The 26,472-nt window shown below is 34.1% G+C and overlaps 2 protein-coding genes, 1 long non-coding RNA gene and 2 other non-coding genes across 5 annotated transcripts; 2 read left to right on the forward strand and 3 right to left on the reverse strand.

Moving 5' to 3' along the window:
• Positions 1 to 7,789: 7,789 nt before the first annotated feature.
• Positions 7,790 to 13,847, reverse strand: LOC116131360 (phospholipase A1-II 1-like). Its single transcript, XM_031417019.1, has 5 exons — positions 13,311 to 13,847; positions 12,747 to 13,210; positions 8,171 to 8,272; positions 8,050 to 8,117; positions 7,790 to 7,968 (listed from the first exon to the last, which is right to left on the reverse strand). Exons 1-5 carry the CDS (start codon positions 13,845 to 13,847, stop codon positions 7,790 to 7,792), a joined length of 1,350 nt encoding a protein of 449 aa, XP_031272879.1.
• Positions 10,045 to 10,147, forward strand: LOC116131473. Its single transcript, XR_004128257.1, has one exon. It is a non-coding gene; the product is annotated as a U6 spliceosomal RNA (small nuclear RNA).
• A 1,664-nt stretch (positions 13,848 to 15,511) lies between the features above and the next one.
• On the reverse strand, positions 15,512 to 16,010 carry LOC116131456. The gene is made up of 2 exons (XR_004128250.1): positions 15,872 to 16,010; positions 15,512 to 15,784 (listed from the first exon to the last, which is right to left on the reverse strand). It is a non-coding gene; the product is annotated as an uncharacterized LOC116131456 (long non-coding RNA).
• Positions 16,011 to 19,793: 3,783 nt separating this feature from the next.
• Positions 19,794 to 19,896, forward strand: LOC116131474. The gene has a single exon (XR_004128258.1). It is a non-coding gene; the product is annotated as a U6 spliceosomal RNA (small nuclear RNA).
• Positions 19,897 to 20,556: 660 nt separating this feature from the next.
• Positions 20,557 to 21,403, reverse strand: LOC116131361 (phospholipase A1-IIgamma-like). The gene is made up of 2 exons (XM_031417020.1): positions 21,050 to 21,403; positions 20,557 to 20,949 (listed from the first exon to the last, which is right to left on the reverse strand). Exons 1-2 carry the CDS (start codon positions 21,401 to 21,403, stop codon positions 20,557 to 20,559), a joined length of 747 nt encoding a protein of 248 aa, XP_031272880.1.
• Between the last annotated feature and the right edge of the window lie 5,069 nt (positions 21,404 to 26,472).

Here is a 26,472-nt window from a genome sequence, read left to right on the forward strand (position 1 = left end):
AAAAGGTTTCTTAACCCATCTTTTTATGTGTATTAAATAGTGTAAAAAATACGTTTTTATTCAATAAAAATCATGTTTAACGTAATTTAACCCATACTTTGTAGGAATTAAATCTAGAAGGGGTATTTATGTAATTCAACAGTTTATCAGTTTTAACACGTTTAGCTTATTTTAGTTGGTTTGTTAAGTTGTTAATCAGTCAATTTTAATTAGTTGGATTAGTTGCTTAATTAGTTAGTTAGTCAGTAATCAGTCAGCTAAGCTTTGTATATAAAGTCTCTTGCAAATAAATGAAAGTTAAGAGCATTATTCAAAAACTTTTTCTTTTCTCCGTTCGTTCATGGTATCAGAGCAGGAAAGATGCTATTTTCTTCTGAATCTTCTTTGAGCTCTTGAAGCTTTGCTTTACGGATTGATTACTCGACATGGTGAGAGAGTCAAGCAATACTGGAGTTGAAGAATCACCAGCGAACTCCAAAGAAAGTTCCGTTTTGAAAGAAATGGAGTCGGACAATGGAAAGAATTCCATGATGCTGCAAAATTTGGATCATCCAGGCATGCAACTGGTGAATTTTCTACTTACGGGTAACGAAAACTATCTAGCATGGAGTAGATCAGTTTTAATTGCATTAGGTGCAAAACAGAAGTTAGGGTTTATTAATGGAAAAATTTCTAGGCCAGAACAAGATTCAAATAGCTTTGAACTTTGGTCAAGGGTTGATTGCATGATTAGGTCATGGTTATTGAACTTTGTTTCAAGTGACATAGTATGAGCCTTTCTTTATGCATCTACTGCTGAAGAACTATGGAATGAACTTAAGGAACATTATGGTGAAAGCAATGGACCTCTAAGCTATCAAATTCAGAAGGAAATTGCTTCAAGTCACAAGGAAATGAGACAATTTCAAAGTATTATACAAAATTAAAAAAACTTTGGGATGAGTTGAACTGCATTTTGCCAGTTCCTGATTGCAGTTGTGGATCAGGAAAGAAGATGAATGATATTAATTCTCTGAATCGCTTGATGCAATTCTTGATGGGGCTTAATGATTCCTATGATCAGTTAAGGAGCCAAATTTTAGTACTTGAACCATTACCTACTGTTAATAAGGCCTATTCTATGGCTTTGAAAGTTGAAAAGCAAAGGGAGGTTCATATCAATTTTTCAGACTCAAGTAGCGTCTCTGCCATGTTTGCTAAGGCACAGATTAATCAAGGGAATAATTCAACAAAGAAGTATGGAAAGAGTGGCAGTAACTATAATGGGGGAAATAAGAATAAACAGGAAAATAGGAAGAGGAATGCTGATAAACACTGTGATTTTTGTAACCAAAATGGACACACAAGAGAATTTTGTTTCAAAATCATAGGTTATCCAAAATGGTATAAAGAGATGAAAGGTCAGCAGGGTAAAGCTAACACTGGGGGTAGGGCAATGGCAGCACAGATGATGGATTCTCCTTTGAATTTTGAGGGCATTGGTGAAGAAGAAAAGAAAGGATTGCAGGGACAATCTCTCACTGATATTATACAGCATGAGGTTATGAAGTTGATGAAAGGGAAAATGCAACTGGAAAATAATAAGGTGAACTTTGCTCATCTAGGGGACTTTGCAGGTATGAATTATAGCTTACAAGTTATTGATTGCTTAGAAGTAGGAACATGGATTGTTGATACAGGTGCTTCAAACCATATGTGTGTTGATTTGAAACTTATGAACTCACGGAAACCTGTAATCAAACCTACACCTGTCTATTTACCAGATGGAACCATAAAATTTGTGAACCATATTGGAAACATCCTATTAAACTCTAAACTGAACCTGCATGATGCCCTACATGTTCCATCTTTCAAATTTAATCTACTTTCAATACCCAAACTCACTGCTAATGCAAATCTTAAATTTACCTTTTATCCAAAACATTGTGTTTTGTAAGACCTACAAAATGAAGAAATATTAGCAATTGGGAAGCTTGTTGGGAATTTATACATTCTGGACAAAAACAGTCTCCATTTTAGGAATTTTTCTACTTGTAATAAGACAAAAACACAAGCTATGTCAGCTAAGTGTTCATCTCCTACTTGTAACATTTCTTTTTCTGCTAATAAAGTGGATCATTGTTCATTATCTCTTTGGCATAAGAGACTTGGTCATAGCTCTTTGAATGCATTGCATCATTTATAATTTATTGATAAATCCATTGATGCATCTTTTTCAGATTGTGATGTGTGTCACAAAGCAAAACAGTCCAGGCTACCTTTTCCTATAAGTTGAACCATATCCCTTAAACCTTTTGACTTACTTCATTTGGATCTATGGGGTCCTTATAAAGTAAAATCTGTTACAGGAGCACATTATGTACTAACTATTGTTGATGATCACAGTAGGGCAGTTGGATATTTCTCCTTTCCCACAAAACACAAACATTCACTACTTTGCAAAATTTCTTTCATCTTGTAGAAACCCAATTTGATGCTAAAGTTAAAAGCATTAGAACAGACAATGGAACTGAGTTTCTCAATTCTAATTGTCAGCAACTATTTCATACATTAGGTATTATTCATCAGAAAACCCATGTCTACACACCTCAGTAGAATGGTATTATTGAAAGAAAACATAGGCATTTACTTCAAGTAGTTAGAGCCCTGATTTTTCAAGCTAATATGCCTGTTATGTTTTGGGATCATGCCATTCTCATGGCAACTCATATCATTAATAGGTTACCAACCTCAATCCTTCAATGGAAATCTCCATATGAACTACTGTATAAACATATTCGTACCTATGATTTTTTCAAGGTTTTTGGTTGCCTTTGTTATGCAACCAATACATTGCCACACAAGGATAAATTTGCACCCAGAGCTAATAGGTGTTGTTTCATTGGTTACAATCAAGGTCAGAAAGCTTTTAAGCTTTATGATCTGTCTTCTAAAACAATGTTTGTTTCTCGAGATGTATTTTTCCTTGAACACATATTTCCTTTCTCTACTGATTCTACTGCAAACAAGTCTTCATGTGTGCCACTAATTCCTTCTGTTTTTGAAGACTTGTTTCCTACAGAAAATGCTTGTTTACCTGCCACATCTCACCCACAGTCTACATATGATTTTGATATTTCTGATTCTATACCTTCTGCTGAGTTAGAAACTCATTCATCACTTAGAGTTGATACTGTTATGCATATTGAACCTATTACTAATGAATTGATTCCTGAAAATTTGTCTCCTAATCATGTAGAACTACATTCATAGTCTAGTAATATTTCACCTATCCCAATTGAACATTCTCTACCTAGGCAAAGTCTTAGATCTAAACAGCCACCAAAATGGATGAATGATTATGTGCTGCATTGTCATAATTCCCAACAGATCTCAACTGTTGATAAATCTCATTTTTCTTCAATTCATACACCTCCAACTTACCTTACATTGATCCGCCCTGTTTATCACACACATATATTAATTTCTTAGCTAATGTCTCAATAATCCAAGAACCTACTTCTTATCATCAAGCTTGCCAACATCCTGCTTGGATTAAAGCTAGGAATGTTGAACTTGATGCTTTAGAATCCAACCATACTTGGGAATTAGTTCCATTACCACTTGGAAAAAAACCAATTGGCACAAAATGGGTTTATAAAATTAAACTTAAACCAGATGGGAGTATAGATAGAAACAAGGCCAGGTTAGTGGCCAAAGGCTACAATCAAATTTATGGGGTGGATTATTTGGAAAGCTTTTCTCCGGTGGCCAAGCTTGTTACAGTGAGAATTTTCTTGGCCATTACATCAATTAGACATTAACAATGCTTTTTTACATGGCTGTTTGGATGAAGAAGTCTATTTGTTTCCCCCTGATGGTTATTCTAAGGCACAAAATGGAGAGGTTTGCAAACTCAAAAAATCCTTATATGGCCTGAAACAGGCTTCCAGACAATGGAATCATGAATTATGCACTAAGTTACTGGCCTATGGTTTTGTTCAGTCCAAGCATGATCATTGTCTCTTTACTAAACCTTCTGCAGATAGTTTCTTGGCTCTAATTGTTTATGTTGATGATGTTTTAGTAATGGGACCTAATGAAAGTGATATTGGAGCAGTTAAGGCTTAGCTACATTCTGTTTTTACTATCAAAGACTTTGGATATGCCAAGTACTTCCTTGGGATAGAAATAGCTCGCTCTTCAGAGGGAACTTTTCATCAATCAAAGGAAATATATTTTGGATATCCTTGAAGACACAGGTCTGGTTGGTGCAAAGTCTGTTTCTACTCCTTTTCTCAAAGGTTGCAAGCTTAGTTCAGAATCTTCCAATCCCTTATCTTCTCCTGATCAATATAGGAGATTAATTGGCCGCTTATTGTATCTTAATTTGACAAGACCTGACATTAGCTTTGCTGTTCAGCAGCTGAGTCAGTTTGTTAATTCTCCTTGCCAAGAACATTGAGATGCTGCTTTATACATCCTACGGTATCTAAAGGGATGTCCTTCTAAAGGTTTATTTTTTCCAACTCACTGTTCCTTTACAATCACAACTTATTGTGATGCTGATTGGGCTTCTTACCCTGATTCCCGAAGGTCTCTCACTGGCTATTGTGTGCTCATTAGCTCTTCTCTTATTTTGTGGAAGACAAAGAAACAAACTACAGTTTCTAAGTCCTCTGCAGAAGCTGAGTACAGAAGTATGGTAGCCACAATTTGTGAGTTGCAATGGATTTCCTATTTGCTTCAAGACTTGCTGATGTCTTTCTCACTACCTATTACTCTTTGGTGTGATAATCGAGCTGCCCTACACATCACCGCCAATCCAGTTTTTCATGAGCATACTAAGCACTTGGAAATTGATTGTCATGTGGTTCGGGATTAGTTCAAGGCAGGTTTCATCACTCCCAGCACATTCCATCTTCACAGCAACTTGCTGATTTCTTCACTAAACCTCTTGCTGCTCCTCAGTTTAAATATTTCTTGTCCAAGTTGGGCTTAGGTGATTGTCACCTAGCTCCAAGTTGAGGGGGGGATGTAGGAATTAAATCTGGAAGGGGTATTTATGTAATTCAACAGTTTATCAGTTTTAACACGTTTAGCTTATTTTAGCTAGTTTGTTAAGTTGTTAATCAGTCAATTTTAATTAGTTGGATTAGTTGCTTAACTAGTTAGTTAGTCAATAATTAGTCAGCCAAGCTTTGTATATAAAGTCTCTTGCAAATAAATGAAAGTTAAGAGCATTAATCAGAAACTTTTTCTTTTCTCTGTTGGTTCATACTTTATGACAACAAATTATATATATATATATAGTTTTCTTTAAAACTGGACTGTTAAATATAAGCAACAGAAAGCTTTAACTTCCTGGGGTTGAAGTATATACGGTCTTCATCTTGAAGAAAGATGATCTATAGAAGATGTTTACATGGACTAAAACGAAACAGGTCTGGTAGTTTGTTTATGTAAATTAGATGAAAGAAGATGTTTAAAAGGACTAAAACGAAACAGATATNCTAGTGAACTTGCTGCGGTGTAATCGCCTACAGCAAGCACCCATGTGTTGCACCAGGTTGTCACCAAACAACCTGGACAAGTGAGATCAGTCACTGCCTTTCAACAGGGTCGTTCAACACTATGATAGCCTTACTGTATTATCTGTGCCCTTACTTCAGAATAATACTGGGGTTACGGACGTTTCTAGAATGGCCACCATATGTGCTTATAGGGTTCTCACTATCAAGATTTGAAACACTTGATACCCTCGTCATAGTTCTACCATTCTAAGGACATATATCAATACATATTGCAATAATCATGATTTACGCAATATAGGATAAAATGCCTTTTATTATTGATTAATAAACATTATTACAAAGAGTCAATTCTATAATAATTGATTGGCTCTAGGGCATCTTCTCTAACAATTCCAACTATAAATCACAATATCATCCAAGTATACCACCACAAATTCATCCAAGAATTCATATAGTACACCATTCATCAAATTGCAAAATGTAGCCGGTGCATTTGTCAAGTCAAACGGCATGACTAAGAATTCATAAGAACCATACCTGGTCACACAAGTGGTCTTAGGCTCATCTCCTGCAGCAATTCTGACTTGCCAATATCCTGACCACAAGTCCAACTTAGTGAAGACCGAAGCCCCACTCAACCTGTCTAGGAGATCTTGAACAAGGGGAACAGGATACTTGTTCTGAATTGTCACCTTGTTCAACGCCCTATAGTCCACACACATCCGAAGAGAACCATCTTGCTTTTTCTGAAACAACATAGGAGCACCATAAGGAGCTTTTGAAGGTCTCACTGCACCTACATCAAGTAACTCATCAAGTTGTTTTCGGAGTTCTTTCAACTCCATAGGAGACATTCTATAGAGTGGACGAGCAAGTGGAAACGCCCCTAGTTCCAACTCAATCTTGTGATCAATTGCTCGTCTTGGAGGAAGTTCCTTGGGAAACTCTCGTGGCATAACATCAACAAAGTCTTGTAACAACTCTGCCACAGCATCCGGCACTTCAACCTTCTCATCAGGCTTTATCTCTATCATTGTCGCCAAATACGTTTCATGTCCTTTCCTCAGCCCACACTTCATTGACGTGGCTAAGATAATAGTAAGCTTAGCCTGTCCTAGTTTGCTACTCACCCCCGATGAACAGCAAGATACAAATCAAGGACTTGATTCATGATTTATCATCATGCCATTCAAGTAAGGTATTATCGACACCTTGGCTGCCTCAAAGAATTCTATTCCCAAAATAATATCAAAATCATCTAAAGAAACATCAGTCAAATTGATCTTACCCGTCCAACAGCCCACACATACTTGCACGTTGTAAGCTATTCCAGTCATCCCACGTGCACTAGAGTTCACAGCCTTTACCATTGTAGGACTCTTGGAAAGTGCTAGCCCCACCTTTGAAACAACCCGATCTGCCATAAAGTTATGAGTTGCTCCCGTATCCAGCAAAGTTTTAACTTGACTATCCCTCACTTTCAAATCCACAAACAGTAGAGCATTTCGAGCGGCACCCTTGCTCATAACCCCGAGGTAAGTATCACCCTTTTTCTTCTTTGAATCCGTTTCTACCCTCATAGCATTCATCAATTGCATCGGATTCATAGTGACTTGCTCACCACTAGACTCTCCCTCTTCACCCATCAAAGCACTAAGCTTTTCTCTCTTTGGGCAATCCCTAGCCCTATGTGGTCTGCCACAAATGAAACAACCTTAGAGAAACTACTGCCAGCAACAGCCTTCCCCTTTTCGCTAGTAGGATTTCTAGTGGAAGTCCTTCTTCTTGCTTCCCTTGATTTCCTGGTGTTCCTTCTTCTTTGCTTTCGTTACAACAACAAGCTCTCCCTCCTTGCTACTTTTGAAGTCTACCAACCCATCCACTGCAGCAATAGCACTAGGCAGATCCTGCACTTTCTGCCTTCGCAATTCAACTTGCGCCCAGCCTTGCAAACCTGACATAAAGCTAAACAACTTGTCCTCCTCGGACATATTTTGAATGTCTAACAATAAGGAACTAAACTACTTTACATACTCCCTCACGGTACCCTTTTGTTGGAGCTTTTTCATCTGGTCCCTAGCATTCCATGATGTGTTTCCCGACAGGAATTGATCCTTCAATTCCTTCTTAAGTTTCTCCCAAGTATCAACCTTGGGTCTACCCGCACTCACATCATCTGCCAATCTTGTGCGCCACCACAATTTAGCATCACCAGCCAAATACATGCTAGTAATCGAGACCTTCTCCACATCAGGGACTTTTACGGCCTCAAAGTACTACTTCATATCCAACAAGAAATTTTCCAACTCCTTGGCGTTTTTAGCACCCTGAAAAGCCTTTGGTTTGGGCACACTTATCTTGGTTGTACTTCTCCTATCAAGACTACGAGGGAGGGCATGCTTCAGCAAGACATTGTCATTCTCTAAGGCCTCCAGTCTCTTGTTAGTCAAATCCACTATTTCCATAAATTGCTTATGGAAAATTTCGAAACTCTGATCAATTTGATCAAGTCACTCATTGATGGTCATAGTCTGACCATCTTGAATCTCACCCAGCATCTCCTCTAACCGAGTCACTCTTTCCCTTAAAGCGTCCATCTCAACCCTTTTTGGCATGAAACAATAATAAGGAAATACAAGAACGAACCTGGTTACAACCGGGCTCTGATACCACTGTCACAGGGCCTAAACTCGCCTCTAGGCACTGCATGGCACAAGCGCACCAAGCACTTGTCAGCCTTCCTCAAGTTGTGTGTTTCCCTGTTACAAAATTACAAACACAATACAACAGAGGTTAATGAGAGTAAATGCACAACAGATACAGGAAAATCCCAACCTTATATTATATAATTCTGAATACAAGGAAACTCAAGCACTCACACAGTGTTTCCCACTGTTTACAATCTGATCTCCAATCACAGATTCAGCACCCAAGTTACAACAAGGTATACAAGCACATATATCCCTTGCCCTCTCACCCTCTCATGAATTTACAGCCTGCTTGCCTTATATACAAATTGACATAGCAGTTACATAGGTTACAACAGCAGTTACAACCCTATCTAGTAGTTACATAGCAGTTGGCTTTACATACAAGTGTATCTGGACACATATATCTGCCCCATATCCTTTGTCCAGCAACCATGCAGCCTTGTCTGATTGTTCTCATCATCTAGTGCCGCCCCCATGCACCTCACGCATGTTGCTTTCTGCCTCATGCATGAATTTAGTCACTTGTTGTCTGTCTTGCATATTAGCACACGTCCCAGCTCGTGTGCCTCTGCTTAGCCTGCCCATGAGCGCACTACACCCATGTCAACACATGCCTACACGCGCATGTTCTAGCTTGCAAGTGCCCACACCCGCTAGCCATCTCATCAGTAAGTACTTAGCATCCCAACACTCTAGCACCCATACCTGATCTCGCCCATCCTTGTTCAGCACACACCCGTGTGTTGTCTTGGTAAGGCTGTGGCTAAGGATGAAAGCCACATGCCTGCCCTTGCCCTTGGCATTGAGGGTCTTACAGTAACCTATTTAATTCAACATAATTAGATGTGAAAACTTGAATATTCTTAATTAGACAACTTATAATTGTCTTCAATAGGCTACCTCTTGGACAAGAAATAGTTTGAATAGTCAAATGTTGATCCTTTACTGATAATGACTGCCATTTTCGTGTTTATTAAAATTATTTTTGGATAATAAAAACTGTAATTGATTACAGAATATTGCATTAAATTAAGATATAAATATTTAAATTAGAATAACACCATTCAATATTACTTTATACAATCACAAGAAGTCTTACCAACGAAATACCCATAATTCTTTTTTTTTTTTTTAATATAATCTTAATTTTTGAAAGATTAATAAATAAAATTATTTGGCTATCAAATATATAGAAATAATTAGAAGACTCTCCCTAATATAATGGGTAGAGTCAATGATTATAATTTTTTTTTTTTTTAACAAAATATATAAGACTACCACAATGTTATTGACTCTTATCAATTGTCAGATTTTAATATAAACGTTATGATCAAAGCTGATATTACTTTGTTAATGGAGATGATCTTGTCAAAGTGATGAAAATTTTAAATTATATTAAATTATTTTCGTTTTGATTATATATATTAAATTAATTATATGCGAATATGATTTAAATATAAAATTAAACTCAGTGAAATTATAATAACATGCATCAGTCTTGTCACAAAAATAAATTCTTTGAAGGAGAACAATTTAATTACATAGACGAAATTAATAAATTTAATTTTAAAAAAGAAAAAAAAAAAAGCCTTTTAACGAATAAGGCCTGATACATTAGGCCCAAGGTTGAGCATTGTAGGGCTCCAGGCCCAATATTAACAACCCGGGTGCTAGTCGTGACGAATTTATTCAATTCATTAAAAGTCAACAGATCACGTGACGTGTAAATTGAGTTATCTGGTTAGAAACCAACTCTCCCACATTGTCTAGCTGAAAGAACAGCGGCATATTTATAACAAAAGAGAAGGCATTAATGGGTTGTCTCTTCGGAGACATCCGATAAAATTGGAACGATACAGAGAAGATTAGCATGGCCCCTGCGCAAGGATGACACGCACAAATCGAGAAATGGTCCAAATTTTTTTCTCTCCCTCTGATTTGAATTTTTCAACTGTGTTTCTGCTTCTGGGTCTGGATTTTTCAACTATGTTTCTTTCTGCTGTTGGGTTTGGATTGAATTTTGATGGTTGCATGCTAAATTTAATGTTTTTTTAACTGGGTTTGTGTTTCTGACTTTGAATTTGAACTGGGTTTGAATTTTTTTTCTCTCAGGGTTTGGTATATTGATGGTTGCATAAAGTGGAATGAAAGCATTCTCCTTGGTGGATCCTCTCTGGTTGCCTTTCTTATATGAAGAGTTTGCTTATTTCTAGTTAAATTTTTGAACCGTAATCAGATAGAAATTAATAGTGAGAGATTCACATTAATTTTTTTGGGATAGAAATGTCCAGTTGCCAAAGGAATGCTGCTGTATCAGCTTTACTTGTTACCGGCATTGTTTTACAATCAATCTCCTCCTTTCATATGCAGAGGAAAAATTTAGAAAAGTTAACCTAGGTTAGACGAGTAGTAAGGGCATCTCCAACCCACACCAAACGCTATAGTGCTACGCCAAATTGGCGTGGCACTGTAGCGCCAATAAATTTTTTTTCTTTTTTTTGATTTTGCTTTTTTTTTTTTTTTAATTTTGTTAAGTTAATTTGAGTATTAAATTTTACATCAAAAATCACACCAAATTTGATTATTTGTATTTAATTTAATTTGATTATTATTTATAATAATAAATTCATAATAATGATATAATTAAAAAAATGATGAAAAATTAAAAATAAAACTTTATTCAATACAAATGTTAAACTACAACAACTCAAAATAAAAATTAACACTAATTTAAAAACACTAAAATTAAAAGAAAATACAACATAAACTAAAATAACAATTTAGTATTCCGGTAGATTAGTTATAGATCCAGTAAGATCATCAAAATATTGAAAAGAACTAGAGTTATTAAATTAGTATAATTTTCAACATAATTATTATTTAATAAAAATATCATTCCCAATATTTAATTAATATATACAAAAATAATGAGTGAAATAAATTAATTTTTTATTATTGCCATAAAATTAATTATTATTTAATAAAAATATCATTCCCAATATTTAATTAATATATACAAAAATAATGAGTGAAATGGATTAATTGTTGATTATTACAATAAAAGAAAAAAAATATTCTAAGGAATATTCTTTTTAGTGCAATATTTGGTGTCGTGGGTTGGAGATGGAATAGTGTTTTGAACCAAAATTTGCACCAATTTGGTGCAATGGGTTGGAGATGGTCTAAAGGATTGGGGCAAGGGCTCTGCTCATTTTAGGTTCAATAACGGTTATTAATATTATTGATCAGGGACTAATCAAGGTGCATGTAAACTGACTTCAACACTCTTGAAAAAAAAAATATTAAGGTTTTTTTTCCAATTCGTCTGTCTTGTTAAGTCAATATTTTCCTCCCTGGGCCTTATTTTATTGGGCTTTACTTAAAATTAACTAGCTGCTATCTTAGTTAACACCCATAAAATTTCTTTTGGGCTGAGCTCATCTTTTCGGCCCAAGTACAGCACCAAATCCAGACCCTACCGAGTAAATCCTACAACATCATGTGTCTTCGCAGCAACCGGCAAATTCAACACGAAATTATTAATTTACTGTTTTAACTATCTTTGGTCATGCCTTTGCTCGAACTCTAAATTGCAGAAAGTTAAACTAATCAAAATTCAAAGGGATGACAGAAAGTCTCGCCTGCCTGCATTTGTAACCCGTCTTTTCGCTCTCTTAATTTTTAACAGGTCAGAAAGCCACCATCCCAGTCTTTCGCTTTCTGATGGACCATGAGGCAGATTATGGATTCAGATTGGCTTGTAGCAGCGAGAACTCAGATAGTTTGAATAGAGATTGTTTTTTCTCCAGTATTCCTGGGGAGACACTTATCATACAATTGAATTTGGTTCCACATTGATACAGTTAACTGGGACACAGTTATAGAAAGATGTCCAATTGAACTTGGTTCCACATTTAACTTGGTTTCATCAATCAAACATCTTGTTTGGTGCATTTTGGAGATGCCCATATTAAAGCTACCCTTTTCCATGTCATTATTCCTATTGGAATGATAAAGAGAGAATATTAGGACAACATATACTCAATAATAATGTAAATAAAATTGAAAAATGATCCTAATAGTTTCTTCACCTCCTTCTCCATAAGGCAGGATGAGATTTTGCTCATTTGCTTCTGAACTCCGGTCCTTAATTATTCAAAATTGTGCATGAACAATTCATCTTATTCTGTTAAATCTGTTAGCACTCAAAGCATGGCTGTAGCTTCATTGGCCAAAGATTGATAAGATAATATATATTAAAATAACGGATTGCACACGATACTTAAAGATCACTGGCAATTTGGACCGAGGCCAAGACGTTGATAAAAAGACTTGGGAAACACAGACAAAACCAACAGCACAACACAACACACAGTAAACAAAGCTAATTGATTGAACAGTAAAGGAAACCTCAATCTGACTCATCCCCTGTTTATTAGGCGCAGGGAGGATTGACTATTCCTTCACGAGTGAAATGGTATCCTAAATGCCAATCAAAGATAGCATTTTAGAAGATAATTACCTGTGAAACATGGACCTCGTGGTTCGTCCAAGTCCAACCACATGCTGCTTCAAACTATGAAAATGAAGCCCTTCCTTAAGTTTCGATAACAGTTCCTTAAGTTTCGGTAACAGTTCCTTGTAACTCTCAATCTTTAACTTTATTCCCACGTGTTCATAGGCAGGGAGGGGAGGAAGTTTAGGTACAACGTCCAATTTATTTTTAATACGCAACAGATGAAGTTCGCTGAGTTGATCGAATACGTCCCTGAATCCTTTATCTCCAACCTTGGGGGTCGCAAACACGAAGGCCGTGACCATGCATTTTTTGTCTGATCCTTTGCGCCTATTATGCTTATTGGCAACTATGTCAGTTGCGCTCAATGTGGCAAGCGCTGCGCCAAGACTGTGACCTGTTACAGTTATACTGATTTCCTCATCTCTGTAATCAACCTTATTCATCAGTGTCTTAACTGCATGCAACACCTAAACATATATACAGCAATAATGAAAGCATATATCAACTAGTGGACTATGCATCAGAAATAATAAAAATTATGATTTATCAGAAAAAATAAAAAATTACCTGATCTCTGGCACTCAAATCATTGTATGAGGGTGGTTCAATATTTGGCGACTTGTAGAGGGAGAGAAATCCTTTGTGCACATGTGGATTATGGGTTTTCCCAAAAATGTCTGACGCTGAGATCAAACTGCATTCACAATCTTTGAGCCCTTCGGTCTTAGAATTAGTTCCTCTCCAACAAATCAAAATGTCTCTTCTTCCTAGCACTTCCTTTCCTTCATCTGTGGCTACAGCCACATAACCAATCCAAGCAGATTTGTCTTTAACAATCCAATTAACCAAGGAAGGAACATCTGACCTTGCATATATATAGTGAGTCACAGTGTATAACGTTTCCAATTCTTTTGTTTTCGGTTTAGAGAATAAATCTTCCTTTTTATGGGCAGGTTGTCTTTTATCATGATTACTAACGGAGTCATAAATAACTTGAATACTTTCACAATAGAGCTTTAAACGTTTTTGGAGAACTTTGTGTAGAGGTTCCAAGAGACCATCCCAGTTCCCAGCACCACTAAGCTTCTTCCACTGATCGTCCATCACTCTTTTTCCGTTTTGTTTTTCCTTGTGAAGACATATATAACACTCAGTATAAATTATACATTTAAATAACACTTGCTACAATAAATCTGATACACTACCAACAAATTTAAAAGTACTTGAAATATGAAAGAATATGACACTTTTACATAAGACTTGTAATAAGCAATCTAATAAACATCAATTCTCTTCCTAAAAAAAGATGACACTCGGTATCAACCAGCCTTATACATGCATGTACAATAAAAATATATAAAACTGGCAACAAAAAGACTAATTAGATTTTTAAAGTTTAACTAAAGCTTAAACTAAATAAGAATACTACGAGAAAGTTGTTCATTCCATAGGATAAAGTGGCATTGCAAATATGAATCACTCCTACAAAAAGACTTGGTCGAACGCTGTTGAATTTACCGAAACTAGAAAAACACTTTTTGCAATAGTAATATGTTGTCGATAATGTGTTATTGCCATATAAAAAGCTATACATCGTACCATATTATTAAACTTGTAGGAAATATGAAAACAACTCTACCGACGATAATATATCATTGATAATTTGTTGGGGCTATTGAAAAAATTATGTATCTTATTTATATAATCTTTTAGGAAACATACAAAATGTAGTAGAAAAATAAATTCATCCTGTTGGTAATAGTGTAGGAAACATATATCCTAAAGATTGCAGAAATGTTATACTCCTTCTGTTTCAAAAATAAAAGTCGTTTTGAGAGTAATAATTTTTTTCAAAATAAATGACGTTCTCTTTTTTCAATGTTTTCTGACCCACATTTTCATTCTCCACTCTGCCCCTCATCCCCTTTCTCCATCTTTTTCTCTACCTTGCACCACACTCCTCTCTCTCTTTATCTATCTCTTCCCCTCATCTCCTCTCTTTCACAATTTATCTCTCTTTATTTTAATATTTCACACACGTGTTGTAGTAAGGAAAAACAAAATTTTCCCGCCTACAATACGAGGAAAAAGTCAATTGTCTGCACAGTTTTTGATTCATTAAAAACTATATAAAAGCTTAAAATGACACTTATTTAGAAACGGAGGGAGTAATTTGTTACAAAGCTTTGCCATTGGAAAATTAATACATTCAACGTCAATTTATTCATATATTTTTTACATTTTCTATATATATGTATATATTTCATTAAAGAATATATATTTTATAGTACATAATATTTCAATAATAAAAATTATATATAAAACATAGCCTAGGTTTTGTATATTATTAAGTATAAGAACATAATATGAATATCAAATTACGTCATGAAACATAAATGCTAAAGATATATCTCATGTTAAATTATAAAAAAAAAAAAAAAAAGAATAATAAGTATATAAATCATACGAATAAATCATTCAATTAATTCTTAATTAATTAAAATGCAAAAAAGCTCATTTAATTCTTAATTTAAATTAAAAAGTAGAAAATACAATAAATAATAAATTAATGGTAAATTGATATATAAATGGCGTTTGCATCAAATTAATCAAGGATGGGATTGGATTAAATCCATTTCCTCCACTTAAAGTTCCACCAAACAATATAAAATTGACTAAAGGAGACAATATAAACTTCAAACCCAGAAAAATCCAAAACAAATTTCAAGCAACAAAATAAGTGAAAGATAATATACTTACTCAGCAAATCAGCTCAAAACACAAAGATGGTAGAAAGTTTTGCAACCCAAGCAAATATGTGACCAGATCTAACGACGAATATAAGAAAATCCTCCATGGTTTTTATCCCCACCACATCAAAGATTGTGCGGATCCTTTTAGGGCAATAGTTTTCCAACTCATTTTGGCACTGATCTCAGCTGCCACATGAGCCTATTATACCTTCCACTCCTGCCTTATCTTCCACTTTGAATTTTTGCACTTTGTTTCCCACTTGAGTTACCACCCCAACAATCTCATGCCTGTGAAATACAAAGAAATAAATCAAATTGGGCATGATTTTAGAAGGTAAATTCCTGAAGGGATTGGTTTTAAGAACATTAACATACCCAGGAAGAACTTCCGAAATCGTTCTTGATTTGAATATTCACTAATAAATTTCAATCTGGTTTATTAATCTATATTTTGTTGGCAGCTCTCTTATTTATAATCTAGTTTTCAAGAAAAAGTTGCCATGACTGAGGCTTGCTTATGTTCTATACATTTTAAATTGAGTAATATTACCTTTACACCATTTTTTCAATTCATGATTATTTGACTAACAATAATTCTATTATAATATGAAAATTGACCATAATTAAAAATTTATTTGGATGTGATATATACCATATATATATTATAATATGAAAAATTGATCATAATTAAAATTTTATTACACCATTTTTTTACTTCATGATTATTTTACTAATAATAATTCTATTATAATATGAAGAATTGACCATAATTAAAAATTTATTTGGATGTGATATATACCATATATATATTATAATATGAAAAATTAATCATAATTAAAAATTTATTACACCATTTTTTTACTTCATGGTTATTTTACTAATAATAATTCTATTATAATATGAAAAATTGACCATAATTAAAATTTTATTTGGATGTGATAGATACTATATATATATTATAATATGAAAAATTGATCATAATTAAAAATTTATTTAGATGTGACATATGGAAAATAATACAGTCACCGACGGTAGTGCACCGAATTTATGCATCGAATGACGTGGCAAAATCTTGACCATTGATTAATTTTAATTTAATATTAATCAATGGTCAGGATTTTGTCATGTCATTCGGTGCATAAATTTAGTGCATTACTATCATGGCTGTAGCATTACTCGTGACATATACCACATTATGATCTGATATGAAGACTTTGGTTGGAATTTGGATAGTGACCAGTAAGGCTGTTCGGTTCCGGGTACCCTAAACTTTTGGAAGGAATCGGAATTGGAACCGGAACTGATGGTTCCGGTTCCTTGAATTTTGGAACCGGTTCCGGTTCTGGATACCTTGTAAAATTCATTATCCCCCCTCCAAAGTTTTTAAAATGATAAAAAAAACTCTTAAAAACTTACAAATACCCCCCACTTGGCACTTATTAACAAAATTAAAATTATAAATTTCATATTTCAAACTCCAAAATTAAAATGATCTATTGAAAATCACAAATTCAAAATTAAAATATTACAATAATCCATTGAAAATCACAAATTCAAAATTATAAACTCCAAAACTAAAACGATGAAATTACATAACATATAAAATTAGTAACATAACAATTAACAACATCCAAATATGAAAAACTAAAAATATCTCATGTTTCATGCTCTAAATTGCTCGCCTCATGTACATTAATTTCTATAAAACAAATACAAAAAAATTAATTAGTAAGCATATGAACTCTCATAAGGACACACATCCCGTCACTTCAGGAGAAATTAAGATCTAGCCAAAGAAAATTCTTAGCAGCCTTCATATGAAATGCTAGATCATCACAATCACTTAAAAGAAAAAGTGTACAGGACCCAAATATACAACAACCAAAAAGAGATGGACAACCAACTACTTGTCTATATTATAAGGAATTTTTGGTTAGATGGCAAAATAAATTACAATTTGCAATTAGAAGGTAACACGTAATGACATAAAAGCTATAATACAGATTGGCAATTCATCAGGGGAACTTTCCCTATTCTCATTTTCGTTTGTTCCTTTCTTTTCTTCGCGACTATATATATACATATGGACATTGATATTATTCTCATAGACTTGAAAAGTTTCCATCTCTTCAACCAATTTCTGGCAATGAACCTAAAATTTACGAAGAAGTTTATTCTCATAAGGAATTACAAAGTCTCAAAAACATGTTTACATGGTATTGTTCAATGCCAGAATGTTAAAAAAAAAAAAAAAAAAAAGCACCTTTCTTCCAAAATCCAAGCGGAGTATACAATTCTGTTGTATCATATATGTTTAAAAACTACTTTATTTCAATACTATCATCTCGCAAATTGCATAGTCATTAACAAACTCCATCCAAATATGTGCTATCAGACACACCGTATAAACGCAACGTATAAACTAACTCTTCCCAAAATTAAATCTTAACTCTTCCATGGTCTTAGAACAAAAAGAACAAACCTAGATCTGTAGTTACTCTATAGCAGAAATGAAGTTACTCTAGATCTGTAGATCAAGTTAAAATTCAAAAATAAAATTAAAAGAAAGAAATGGAAATTACCTTAAGAAATTGGAGTGCTTTAGTGTCTTCTTCTAGATTCCAAGGATCACGTTTCACAAAACCAAGCAAATTAAAGGAAAAAAAAGCTGAAGTTTTTGCCTTAATCTGAAGTGAGTGGACAGAGAGCAAGAGCAGACAAAGATCGTGAGAAGGGAAGAAAGAAAATGAAATTTTTTGCAAAGGAAAAAAAGCTGAAGTTTTTATCTTAATCTGAAGTGAGTGGACAGAAAGCAGCAAGAGCAGATGAAGATCGTGGGAAGGGAAGAAAGAAAATGAATTTTTTTGCCCTAATCTGAAGTTTTTATATGTGATAGGTAAATTACAATAACCCCCCACTCTTTAATAACATTTCATTTCAGTCCCGGTTCTCGGTTCTGATTCCGGTTGTTGACTATAGGAACCGAAACCAGAACCGTACAGTATCGGTTCCAGATTTTTGGAACCGGAACTTACCCGTTGAAGATCGGTTCTGGGTAGGAACCAGAACCAAATACCAGGTACCCAACGGTTTTGGTTCCGAACGGTTCTTTTGAACACCCCTAATGACCAGGCAGCTAGCTGGTAGCCGAATTGCCTTTTTTACTACAAAGATATAATTAATTAATTAAATAATGATCATTTTCTCCAAGTTCCAAAAATGTCAAAGCTTTTCACTTGGCGATTGGCATTTCACTTTGACATGTTCATTGTTGTTTTTATTCAAAATATTGATTCTATATGATAATGTTTTGTTTAATTAGAATGATATTTATTTTTAACATAGATACTATAGTATAGTATATGTGTCCGTCTTAACATCACTACCACTAAAATAATTTGGGAAGAGTAATACTCAAAATACAAATAAATCTTATAACAATTTATATACAAACTGATGTAGTAAGAATAAATGGAAAAATGAATATAATAAGTTTGACTTTTTATATTCACTTTTTCATTCATTTTCTGTCACATCAATTTGTATATAAATTTTTATAAGATTTATTTGTAAGTCTAGCATTATTGATTTGAGAAATGAGGTAGGTTTAGGAGGAGATTTTTTATCCCGTTTCGCTCAAATAAATTGGAGAATAGAATAGGCATTATGCCTCCGCCCCTTTGCCTTTCCTAATTTGGGAAGTAAGGATCGATAATTTTAATATCAATAACAAATCTCTAATGAACAATTTTTTTTTTTTTTTAGCAAGGCAATCTATGCTTCATATTTTTAGATAATATGTCAAATTTAAATGATAATTCATAATAATTTGTGCAAGAATATTTCAAATTATTTTCATTTTTTCTCATAAAAAACCAACTTTCAAAACTTTGATTATATATATTCAATTAATTATATGCGAATATGATGTAAATATAAATTTAAGTCCAGTGAAGTTATAATAACATGCATCAGACTTGTCACAAAAATAAATTCCCTGAAAGAGAACAATTTAATTACACAGATGAAATTAATAAATTTAATTTTAAAAAGTAAAAAGAAAAAAACCTCTAAATGAATAAGGGCTGATACATTAGGCCCATGGTATAGCATTGTGGGGCAGGGCTCCAGGCTCAATATTAACAACCCGGGTACCAGTCGTGACGAATTTACTCAATTCATTAAAAGTCACGTGACGTGTATAATGAGGCATATGCTTAGAAACCAACTAATCCCACATTGTCTAGTTGAAAGAACAGCGGCATAGTTATAAGAAAAGGGATGGCAACGATGCTTTGTCTCTTCGGAGACATCCGATAAAATTGGAACGATACAGAGAAGATTAGCATGGCCCCTGCGCAAGGATGACACGCACAAATCGAGAAATGGTCCAAATTTTTTTTCATCTTTCTCCTTTGAATTTTTCAACTGTGTTTCTGCTTCTGGGTCTGGATTTTTCAACTGTGTTTCTTTCTGCTGCTGGGTTTGGTTTGAATTTTGATGTGGTTGCTTGCTAAATTTAATGTTTTTTTAACTGGGTTTGTGTTTCTGACTTTGAATTTGAACTGGGTTTGAATTTTTTTTCTCTCAGGGTTTGGTATATTGATGGTTGCATAAAGTGGAATGAAAGCATTCTCCATGGTGGATCCTCTCTGGTTGCCATCCTTATATGAAGAGTTTGCTTATTCCTAGTTAAATGTTTGAGCTGTAATCAGATAGAAATTAACAGTGAGAGATTAACATTCATTTTTTTGGGATAGAAATGTCCTGTTGCCAAAGGAATGCTGCTGTATCAGCTCTACTTGTTGCCTACATTGTTTTACAATCAATCTCCTCCTTTCATATGCAGAGGAAAAATTTAGAAAAGTTAAGGATCGGGGCCAAGGGCTCTGCTCTCCCTATGATTTTAAGTTCAAATGGGTTATTAATATTGTTGATGCAGGATTTGTCTTGTTTCGAAAGCTTTGTTCGACGTCAAAGGATTACGTTGAAGGACTAATCAAGGTGCATGTAAGCCTAAGCCGACTCGCACACCCGTAAAAAAAAAGTATTAAGCTGCTTCAAACTATGAAAATGAAGCCCTTCCTCAAGTTTTGATAACAGTTCCTTGTAACTCTTAAAGAGAACTTTAATCCCACGTGTTCATAGGGAGGGAAAGGAGGAAGTTTAGGTACAACGTCCAATTTATTTTTAATACGCAACAGATGAAGATTGCTGAGTCGATGGAATACTTCCCTGAATCCTTTATCTCCAACCTTGGGGCTTGCAAACACGAAGGCCGTGACCATGCATATTTTGTCTGATCCAGTGCACCTATTATGCTTGTTGGCAACTATGTCAGTTGCGCTCAATGTGGCAAGCGCTGCGCCGAGACAGTGACCTGTTACAGTTATACTGATTTCCTCATCTCTGTAATCAACCTTATTCACCAGTGTCTTAACTGCATGCAACACCTAAACATTTATATACCAATAATGAAAGCATATATCAACTAGTGGATTATGTATCAGAAATAATAAAAATTATGATTTATCAGAAAAAATAAAAAATTACCTGATCTCTGGCACTCCACTTATTGTATGAGGCTGGTTCAATATTTGATGACTTGTAGAGGGAGAGAAATCCTTCGTGCACATGTGGATTATGGGTTTTCCCAAAAATTTCTGACGCTGATGTCAAATTGCAATCAAAATCTTCGAGCCATTCGGTCTTAGAATTAGTTCCTCTCCAATAAATCAAAATGTCTCTTCTTCCTAGCACTTCCTTTCCTTCATCTGTGGCTACAGCCACATAACCAATCCAAGCAGATTTGTCTTTAACAATCCAATTAACCAAGGAAGGAACATCTGACCTTGCATATATATAGTGAGTCACAGTGTATAACTTTTCCAATTTTTTTCTTCCCATTTCAGAGAATAAATCTTTCTCTTGATGGGCAGGTTTTCTTTTATCATGATGACTAACGGCGTCACGAATAACTTGAATACTTTCAATACAGAGACTTAAAGATTTTCCAGATCTTTGTCAAGAGGTTTCAAGAGACCATCCCAGTTCCCAGCACCACTAAGCTTCTTCCACTGATCGTCTATCACTCTTTTTCTGTTTTGTTTTTCCTTGTGAAGACATATATATATACATAACACTCAGTATAAATTATACATTTAAATAACACTTGCAACAATAAATCTGATACACTGCTAACATATTTAAAAGTACTTGATATATGAAAGAATATGACACTTTTACATAAGACTTGTAATAAGCAATCTAATAAACATCAATTCTCTTTCTAAAAAAAGATGACACTCGGTATCAACCAGCCTTATACATGCATGTACAATAAACATATATAAAACTGGCAACAAAAAGACTAATTAGATTTTTAAAGTTTTACTAAAGCTTAGACTTAGTAAGAATACTACGAGAAAGTTGTTCATTCCATAGGATAAAGTGGCATTGCAAATATGAATCACTCCTACAAAATGTTGAATTTACCGAAACACTTTTTGAAATAGTAATATGTTGTCGATAATGTGTTATTGCCATATAAAAAGCTATACATCGTACCATATTATTAAACTTGTAGGAAATATGAAAACAACTCTACTTACGATAATATGTCATTGACAATTTGTTGGGGCTATTGAAAATATTATGTATCATATTAGGAAACGTACAAAATGTTGTAGAAAAATAAATTCATCCTGCTGGGGAAACATATATCCTAAAGATTGTAGAAATGTTATAATTTGTTATAAAGCTTTGCCATTGGAAAATATATATTTACACTGGAAAATTAATACATTTAACGTCAATTTATTCATATATTTTTACATTTTCTATATATGTATATATTTCATTAAAGAATATATATTTTTATAGTATATAATATTTCAATCTCTCTTTTTAAATCAAAAGAAATAGAATAAAAATTATATATAAAACATAGCCTAGGTTTTGTATATTATTAAGTATAAGAACATAATATGAATATTAAATTACGTCATGAAATATAAATGCTAAAAACATATCTCATGTTAAATTATTAAAAAAAAAAATAGAATAATAAGTATATGAATCATTCAATTAATTAAAATGCAAAAAAGCTCATTTAATTCTTAATTTAAATAAAAAAATAGAAAATACAATAAATAATAAAATTAATGGTAAATTGATATATAAATGGCATTTGCATCAAATTAATCAAGGATGGGATTGGATTAAATCCATTTCCTCCACTTAAAGTTCCACCAAACAATATAAAATTGACTAAAGGAGACAATATAAGCTTCAAACCCAGAAATATCCGGAACAAATTTCAAGCAACAAAATATGTAAAAGATAATGTATACTTACTCAGCAAATCAGCTCAAAACACAAAGATGGTGGAAAGTTTTGCAACCCAAGCAAATATGTGACCAGATCTAACGACGAATCTCAGAACAAGTCGTTAAACCTGCCATTCCTTTCACATTAAACCTAGTTGTTGCCAGCTCTCTTATTTATAATCTAGTTTTCAAGAACAAGTCGTCATGACTGGGTTTACTTTGAATATTCACATTAAACCGGNAGAATAATAAGTATATAAATCATACGAATAAATCATTCAATTAATTCTTAATTAATTAAAATGCAAAAAAGCTCATTTAATTCTTAATTTAAATTAAAAAGTAGAAAATACAATAAATAATAAATTAATGGTAAATTGATATATAAATCGCATTTGCATCAAATTAATCAAAGTATGGGATTGGATTAAATCCATTTCCTCCACTTAAACATCCACCAAACAATATAAAATTGACTAAAGGAGACAATATAAACTCCAAACCCAGAAAAATCCAAAACAAATTTCAAGCCAAAATATGTAAAAGATAATATACTTACCTGAAAACACAAAGATGGTAGAAAGTTTTGCAACCCAAGCAAATATGTGACCAGATCTAACGACGAATATCAGAAAATCCTCCATAGTTTTTATCCCCACCATCATCAACGATTGGGCTGGTGTGGATCCTTTAGGGCAATAGTTTTCCAACTCATTTTGGCACCGATCACAGCTGCCACATGAGCGTATTATACCTTCCACTCCTGCCTTATCTTCTACTTTGAAGTTTTGCACTTTGTTTCCCACTTGAGTTACCACACCAACAATCTCATGCCTGTGAAATACAAAGAAATAAATCAAATTGGGTATGGATTTTAGAAGGAAAATTCCTGAAGGGATTGGTTTTAAGAACATTAACATACCCAGGAAGAAATTCCGAAATCGTTCTTGATTTGAATATTCACTAATAAATGTCAATCTGGTTTATTAACCTATATTTTGTTGGCAGCTCTCTTATTTATAATCTAGTTTTCAAGTAAAAGTTGTCATGACTGAGGTTTGCTTCTGTTCAAAACATTTCAATTATATGAAGACTTTGGTTGGAATTTGGACAGTGACCAGGCGGCTAACCGCATTGCCTTTTTGACTACAAAGATATAATTAATTAACTAAATAATGAGCATTTTCTCCGAGTTCCAAAAATGTTAAACCTTTTCAGTCCAATGTTCTGAAAACTGGATCAGACTGTCCAGTCGGACCGGTTCAACTGGTAACCGGCTGTATATCTGGTTCGGTATCCTTTGAAAACCATTAATTTCATTCAAATCGGATTAGACCGTGGTTGGACCGCCGGAATAGTACCGAATCACTATCCAATAGTAGCTCAATCTCGTCGGATTCCGGCATCGTTCGAGGGAGAAAACACCACCATTAGACTTGACGGCATCTCCACGAAAAAACCCAGCCATTTTCAGTGGTCATCGTCCAGCCTTCGTCGCTTACCGTCGACCTAAAGTTCACACGACCATCGGACTTCTTTCTTGATTTCGGCGAGTTCCGGCACCGATGGAACTCCCTAGTACCACTATCAGATTCGCCGGCACCTATACATCAAAAAGCCCCCATGATTCCAAACCTCAATTGGTCGTCGATCGTCGCTGCCGCCACCATCACTAGTCTCTTCGAGCGACAGGGGTGTTTTGGATAGATTTAAAACCTTAAGGGAGTATTAAGGGATGTTTTTGATGAATTTCAAACATTTAAGGGCTAAAAATAATTTTACAGAATACGGTTCAACCGACTGATCCAACCGATCAAACCGAAAACCGGACCCTTGAACGGGTCATAGTACGATTCGGTTTTTGGAACATTTTCACTTGGCGATTGGCATTTCACTTTGACCATAGCTTGTTTAAACTTTTTACTTTTTTTTTTGTTTTTGTTTTATATTGTTATTTATATGTTGATTGTTGTTTTTATTCAAAATATTAATTCTATATGATAATGTTTTGTTTAATTAGAATGATATTTATTTTTAACATAGATACTATAGTATAGTATATGTGTCCATCTTAACATCACTACCACTAAAATAATTTGGGAAGAGTAATGCCAGACATACAAAACAATCTTACAACAATTTTTATACAAACTGATATAGTAAGAAATGAATGGAAAAGTGAATATAATGAGTTTGACTTTTTGTACTTACTCTTTCATTCATTTTCTGTCACATCAATTTGTATATAAATTTTTATATGATTTGTTTGTACGTCTAACATTATTGATTTGGGAAATGAGGTGGGTTTAGTGGAGATTTTCTATCTTGTTTCGCTCAAATAAATTGGAGAATTGAATAGGCATTATGCCTGCCCCCTTTTGCCTTTCCTAATTTGGGAGGTAAGGATCAATAATTTTTATATCAATAACAAATCTCTAATGAACAATTTTTTTATTCTTTTAGCAAGGTAATTTATGCTTCATATTTTTAGATAATATGTCAAATTTAAATGATAATTCATGATAATTTGTGTAAGAATATTTGAAATTATATTAAATTATTTTTGTTTTTTCTCATAACAAAACAACTTTCAAAATTTTGACTATATATATTAAATTAATTATACGTGAATATGATATAAATATAAATTTAAGTTTTTTGAAAATATGAGGATTCTTCACGAATAAGTTGGTTTATGGGAACTATATCTTTTGTTCAGGTTTCTGATCCACTTTACTAGCCTGATTCACCAGGTAAAGTCATCTTTCTTTGATAGAATTTGAGGTGGATCCGACTCTTCACACCCAATAAGGCCTTGTTAAATGAGAGGATTATCCCCTTTTATAAAGCAGTAGGCTTGAGCGTGTCTAATTGGTGTGAGACTCTAACACTCTCTCTCATGGTCAAGCCCATATGAGGAGTCATACCTCTTTGATAAAATTTGAGGTAGACCTGACTCCTTACTCAATAAAGTTGTTATACTTAGAGTCTAAACACACACCTAAATCAACCAAATCACACAGATCAATCAAGAAGACAAAAAACACCAAATTATCGTGGTTCACTTGTTCAAGGTTGAACAAGCTACGTCCACGTTGAGCTCCAGAACACTGAGGCCCGTTGCACTAGAGTTATCAAATGTGTTTACAGAGTACAACAATCATTCATCAAGAATTGCTCACTCACTAGCTAACTATTCACACAACCCTTTACAATAATCTTTGATCCTAGAGAAAGACTACCCAACTCCTCTAATCATTGAAGGAATCACAACCCCCAATGAACAATCTCATAGATTGTACAAAGATTAATCATTTTGAGTATTAACAAGAACCTAGGAAAAGTGAATGAATAAAGACGTAGAGAAGAGAGATATTGCAATCTGCTGAACAGGAACATTTTGGGCTCTTTTATAGTGTTGACTTCAAGGTCATTTGCAGCCGTTGGATGCCTCTTGAATTGATGATCAAGATTTGAAGAGAAATAAAATTGTAGTTCTTTAATTTTCCTTTAGACGGCGTCACTGTGGGCTTCAACAATTAACAATCTCCACCTTGAAGCCTACAACTTCTCTTCAGCATCTTCTCACTAGTACAACAGGCTTCTCAAGTGTTCTTTCTCAGCTCTAATACATCATCTTATGTGCAG

Source organism: Pistacia vera, unplaced genomic scaffold (genome assembly GCF_008641045.1).
Source record: "Pistacia vera cultivar Batoury unplaced genomic scaffold, PisVer_v2 Contig233, whole genome shotgun sequence".
Lineage (NCBI taxonomy): Eukaryota > Viridiplantae > Streptophyta > Magnoliopsida > Sapindales > Anacardiaceae > Pistacia > Pistacia vera.